A 6,773-nucleotide genomic window follows, 5' to 3' on the forward strand; every position below is an offset into this window, starting at 1 on the left:
TCATATATTTTCTTTCATATATGAAGCTAGAACAAAAATATGAAGCAAAAGGGATTTTATATAAAAATAGGTAAAGAGACCAGTAGACCAGTAGAAAGGAATCAGAGGATGAAGGTAGAGAGGTAAAAAAGGAGAATTGATGAAGAAAATAGTTCAAATAATGCTATGTCCCCATCTCACTAATGTGTATGGAAAGGAGGAAAGTGAGGTGGGATCTGGAGGCAAATGCACCAAGACCTATATGCATGGATGTTTGTATCACTTTGAACTTCACTATGACATAAAATAATGCTTAGAACACACAAAATATGTTTATATTTGTGAGTTTATAATGATACTAAAGAACAACTCTTTTTTACACTTGTGGAGGATAAACAGGAAATGATTTTTTAAATTAGAAAGGTGATGTGTTTTTATCTTAACTGTAATAGTTGATACATGGACCTATTCAGTTGATGAAATAGTACAGAAAAAAATAAATACAAAAACAAGGGTAGGTAAGACTGAGTGTGATATTGTGTGATTGCTTTGCCCTATGATACCAGTGAGGGGGAATAGCTAAAGGGTATAATTTAGTATCTCTTATATTACTTCGTACAACTGCATGTGAATCTACAATGACACCCAAGTAAAGACAACTAGAAACTGCAAGAACAATGTATTCATTGATGATATAATATTTAATGTGTTGTTGAAGAGTAAATTTATGAATGAACTTCCCTTATGACTTAGTATGTGAGTGAAGAGTTCTTACAAGTCTACCTGCTGATGCTCCTTAGCCTCCTGCTATTTTACACGGCCAGTCTACAGGTGCAGCAGCAGGGAGACAAATTCAAGGTTCCTTACAAACTTAACCTTCTTTTACTGAAACTTGTTTGTTTAAATAAAATATTTTAATTTGTTTTCAAAGCCATTTAAAATAAACACTTCAAATCCAGTTGATGGGGCATAATAGTGGAGTACTAATGAAGAACACCAGCCATATAGTGATAAGTGAGGATGGTGTTGATAGTAATGACTGAGGTAGTTGTGGAGGTGAGGATGAAGATGAAGATGATAAGGATGGGGTATTGGTACTAAAATATTTCAATCCTGGCCTTGAACTCTGAGTTTCCCTAGCTGCAAGATAACTCCACCAACACAAAAAAATATTAACACACATGGGAAAAAAAACCATGATTCACAGATCAGATATGAACCAAGACTCAAATTGTTCCTTTAATGAGGATCATGGTCTCCAGAGTGACTACTTCCCATGAGATGTTCTGAACATACTAAGGTAAACAAAGCCCCAGCCTCCCAATCTCATTTTTTGTGACTCTACTGGACCCTTTGAGTAAGTTTATGACTAGATATATAGAGATATATACCTATGTTTCCTATATTTTTCAGATTATTAAAATTAAAATCAGCCCCCAAAATTTGCAGGAGGTGTTTCATAGTCCCTCAGCACAGGTGTTTAATTGCATACCTAAACAATTGTAAAGAAAGATCTTTCTTCCATGAACTCTTGTTCATAATGCAGGCTAGTTACAACCATACATTGACCTTCATATTCAAATGCTTTTTTTCTCTGTGTGCTGTGTTCATTGGTAGCAACTCTGAGCCTCTGGTGACATGGTAAGTGATTATAGTAACTCCTAGGAAATTGCGGTACATGTTTGCACGATTTATAATGCTTGAAAAAGATGGGAGCAAAATTGAAAGCCTGTTTTCTAGGATACTCCTGTGTGCAATTGTGTTGCCATTGCACTGCACTCAATGAATGGTGTCCATCCTGTTCTGTTGTTAACCACCTTATTTGTGGCCTTGTCTACTCAAGTGCATTTTTCATGTTTCTTATCATTTTCATGGGCAGAGGTTGTATCAAAGGGGAAATATATATATATATATGATTTATATATATGATTTATATATATGATTTTCTTAATCTATTATATTTATCTAGAAAATAATTGCTTTGTAGTAAATGGAAATAATATTCAAAAGTCCTAGCAATCTCTGATACTAATTACTATAAGTTAAGTAACTCACCACCAATAATTTAACATAAAATGTTTACAATGCAATGCAGGTTTTTTGGCCTTGAAACTGCATCCTAGGGACCTTAACATTCTTTCTTACATCTAAGTAAAAGAAATAGTGCCATATATTATTTTAAAAGGAATTAAATGAGGCAACAATTTCAAAATTCTATGTAAAAATAGTCACAAAACCGTTTGTAAAAATGTATATATAAGTCGGGCGTGGTGGTAATCCCAGCGCTTGGGAGGCTGAGACAGGAGGATCGCACAGGTTTGAAGCCAGCCCCAGCTACTTAGGCTCTCAGCAATTTAGTGAGACTCTGTTTCCAAATAAAGTATTAAAAATAGGTCTGGGAGTATAGCCCAGAGGAAGAAAAGACCCTGGGTTCCACCCTCAGTACCAAAAAAAAACCATATATATACATATATGTGTGTGTGTGTGTGTGTGTGTGTCCATCCACACATACAAAAAATGTACAAGGACATTGCCTACTAGTGTTAAACTTCAAGTAAAAAAATAGGGTTTGTTCAAATTGCTCTGTTTTTTACCCATTTGCATTTCTTTTTAATGTATGTGTTTATTGATGTATTATAATTATACATCACAGGTGAGGGTCAAAGTGATACAAGCATACATGCACACAGCACTTGGTGTGTTTCCTTCTGGACCCCACCCCACTTTCTCCATTCCCCATACATACTAATGAAATTGGTAGTAATACCTTGACACATGGACATAGTATCATTTGGACTATTTTCTTCATCGATTCTCCTTTTGTTCCTCCCTACCTCTCTTCCCCAATTCTCTTCCAGATCTCTCTCCTCACTTAACTAAAATCCCTATTTGCAATACAATGTAGTTATGGCAACTTTAGTTTGCAAATTCATCTGTGCAGGGTAATGTGGTGGACGGCCTGCTATCCCAGTACTTGGGAGGCTCAGACAGGAAGATTATCAGTTCAAGACCAGCTTTGGCAACTTAATGGGACTCTCACAATCTAGTAAGACCCTGTGTCAAAACAACAACATCAAAAAAGGTCTAGAGTGAGCTGGACGTGTTGACATATGTTTGTAATCCCAGTATTTAAGAGACTAAGACAGGAGCATAGCAAGTTCACACTGGCCTCAGTAACTTAGTGAGACCCTATTTTTTATTTGTTATTCAAATTTTATTTTTCAAAATTAATAAAAAAACTAAAATTAGGACTGGGAGTTTTTGTCATAGATAAAATGCCCCTGGGTTCAATTCCCAGTAACACACACACACACACACACACACACACACACACACACACAGCATCTAAATTTGCAATAAGATTACTCCTCTATCTCTAAAAATTTAACGTATTAATTTTACTAAATAATAATAAAATGATACATAAAGATAAGTTAAAATGAAACAACATAGTTTATAGGGACAAAATACACTGGTACTCAGAAGTCCTATATTTTACACCTATTTCTTCCTCTTACTACCTGGATTACCTTTAGTAATTTATTTAAATTTATGAGCCTCAATTTCCTATGGAATTAAAAAGTGTTTTAAGCAGTCCTCTTTTACTGTGCCCACCAAAGCACATATGATGTCCAGTCACAATCTCACATTTCACTCACATGTCAGAGAGCAGGTAAACACATTCAAAAGGCTACACTTGGAGGCAGGACCAGGAAGAAGCTCAGGACCAAGAGAGAGTACCGGTAAGTTTGATTACAAGTCCACATTAAAATTAGCCTTGGGCAAGTCAGTGTCTGGTACATCCATTTCTCAGTATGAAAATGGCAATAAAAATCCTTTACTAAACACATTCTTTGCACCATATGCCAAACTGCTAGGACTTCATGCCATTGACTTTTTCTTTTCTTTTTGGTGGTACCAGGAATGGAACCCAGGGGCTTTCTACCTCCAGGCTATACTCCCTAACCTACTTTATATTTTATTTGGAAACAGGGTCTCACTAAGTTGCTGAGAGTCTCACTAAGTAGCTGAGGCTGGCTTCGAACCTGAGTGATCCTCCTGTCTCAGCCTTCCAAGTAGTAGGATGACAAGCGTGCACCACCATGTCCAGCTAATGCCATGCCATTGACCTTTGAAATAAATTTATAAATTATAGAGCATTACATAAAAGTTACTGATTATCTCAGGAAACAAAATAGAATTTAAGTTTTGTTTTATTTCGTTTTGCGGGTCTGGGGATGGAACCCAGGGGCATTCGACCTCCGAGCTACACCCCCTGCCCTATTTTTTATTCTTTATTTTGAAACAGGGTTTCACTGAGTTGCAGAGGGCCTCACTAAGTAGCTGAGGCTGTCTGCGAGCCACAATCCTCCGGTCTCAGCCTCCCGAATGCTGGGATTACAAGCTTGCACCACCACACCAAGCAGAATTTAAGTTTTTTAACAAAGAAACTCATTTTCCACAGGTGGATCTGTATAGCTATTGCATCCATCAATGATGATTCATGCTTCCTAGAGACATATCTATCATTTGAATAGTTTGCAATTAGGGACACAGTTTCATATTAAGATGTGAAGATAATTATAGTCATAATAAGCTATGGAGCACTTACTATGAGCAATGCTAAGGGCCTGGGCCCAGGCTGAGCCACAGTTCAGTTACATCAGAACTTCTGTGGATACAAGCCAGCCACTGATATACTTTCCATAGTCCAGGTGACTATAATGTATAGGCAGTCTTGAAAACCACAGTCTTAGGAACTTGGGTGAAGAGAACAAATTCCACACACTTAATGACAACTCATAATTTTAAAGGAACTGAGTAATTGAAATAAGATTTCTAAATACACATTATCCTTTGTCATTTTTATAACCACCTTTAGAACTGATATCACTAATTTCTTTATCCCTCAGATATAGAAATTGATTTCTATCTCAATGATACAGGTATATATACCATATTATCTTATCACTGCATTGATTTCAGATACATATTTGTACATTCATCCACTGAATATTTAGAAGTCGCAGAGGTAATAGTGAAGTTCCATTTCTGCAGTAAATTCCATCTCTAATTACAAAATATGAATATAAAACTCGTATATTCTCAAACCACAACATGCAGAAGTATCCCTGAAGACTTTGGCAAACACAAATTGCTCATCTAAGAGTCCCAGATTTAGTACTTTGACATGAGGACTGATGATATGCCTCTCTAATAAGCTCCAGGTGCACATAAGCTGCTGGTCCAGGGATGACGCCTTGAGAACCACAGTTATTTGAGAGACAGGTAAGAAATCCAAGCCTTGAGCCCTTTTCTCTCATCTTCAAGATTTCTGTAACACCCAAGGGCTATCCCTCCACTCACTAGACAGCAGGAGTAGGGAAGATGTATCAGCCATAACCAAGATGGCTCATCAGGTTCTAGTTGCAGAAAGAGCTCCACCCCCTCCCCAGTGCGAGGGCAGACTCTCACAGTTCTTCTTGCCTGTCCCACAGGCCTCCCACCCAGGAGAATGGCCACAGAAAACCACTCCACTGTGACAGAGTTCATTCTTGGGGGATTAACTAACCAACCAAACCTCCAACTTCCCCTCTTCCTCCTCTTCCTGGGGATCTACGTGGTCACCATGGTGGGGAACCTGGGCATGATCACCCTTATCTGCCTGAGCCCTCAGCTCCACACTCCCATGTACTACTTCCTCAGCAACTTGTCTCTCGTGGATCTCTGCTACTCCTCTGTCATTACCCCTAAAATGCTGGTCAATTTTGTGTCCCAGGAGAATGCCATCTCCTATGTGGGCTGCATGTCTCAGCTCTACTTCTTTCTGGTGTTTGTCATTGCCGAGTGTTATATGCTCACAGTGATGGCCTATGACCGTTATGTAGCCATCTGCCGCCCTTTGTTTTACAATATCATCATGTCTCACACCCTCTGCTCCCTGCTGGTGGCTCTGGTCTATGCCATGGGACTCATTGGCTCCACCATAGAGACAGGTCTCATGTTAAATCTGCGCTATTGTGAGGTCTTCATCAGCCACTACTTCTGTGACATTCTCCCTCTCATGAAGCTCTCTTGCTCTAACACCTATGACGTGGAGATGACTGTCTTCTTTTTAGCTGGATTCAACATCATCATCACCAGCTTAACAGTCCTCATTTCCTACGCCTTCATCCTGGCCAGCATCCTCCGCATCAGCTCCACAGAGGGCAGGTCCAAAGCCTTCAGCACCTGCAGCTCCCACCTGGCAGCTGTGGGGCTGTTCTATGGATCCACAGCATTCATGTACTTAAAGCCCTCCACGACGAGTTCCCTGGCCCAAGAGAATGTGGCTTCTGTGTTCTACACTACAGTGATCCCCATGCTCAACCCCCTCATCTACAGCCTGAGGAACAAGGAGGTAAAGGCTGCCCTGCAGAAAATACTAAGGAGAAAATTCTCCTGATGCAAATACTATTATTCTTCCTCAATGTAAGAGTAAGTTGTCATAGCCGGGCGTGGTGGCACATACTGGTAATCCCAGCATTTGGGAGGCTGAAACTGGAGGATCCACAGTTCGTGAACAGCCTCAGCTACTTAGACCCTCCACAACTTAGTGAGACCCTGTTTCAAAATAAAGAATAAAAATAGGGCAGGGGGCATAGCTCGGATGTCAGATACCCCTGAGTTTCATCCCCAGACCCACAAAGGAAAAAAAACTAAGTTGTCATGAATGTACCAAAAGAACTCCCTCTGAATTCCCACCCAATTGTTGATGAGAAACAATCATTTCTCTAATTGGCTGGGTAACTACC

General features: G+C 39.3%; 1 protein-coding gene across 1 annotated transcript; it reads left to right on the forward strand.

Annotated features, from left to right (window-relative positions):
* Nucleotides 1–5,494: 5,494 nt before the first annotated feature.
* On the forward strand, nucleotides 5,495–6,424 carry OR8A1 (olfactory receptor family 8 subfamily A member 1; the record flags this gene model as incomplete). Its single annotated transcript, XM_080708630.1, has 1 exon — nucleotides 5,495–6,424. The coding sequence occupies one exon, from the start codon at nucleotides 5,495–5,497 to the stop codon at nucleotides 6,422–6,424; it is 930 nt and encodes a 309-aa protein (XP_080564756.1).
* Nucleotides 6,425–6,773: the final 349 nt, after the last annotated feature.

The sequence above is a fragment of the Muscardinus avellanarius genome (genome assembly GCF_963383645.1).
Source record: "Muscardinus avellanarius genome assembly, chromosome: 1".
Lineage (NCBI taxonomy): Eukaryota > Metazoa > Chordata > Mammalia > Rodentia > Gliridae > Muscardinus > Muscardinus avellanarius.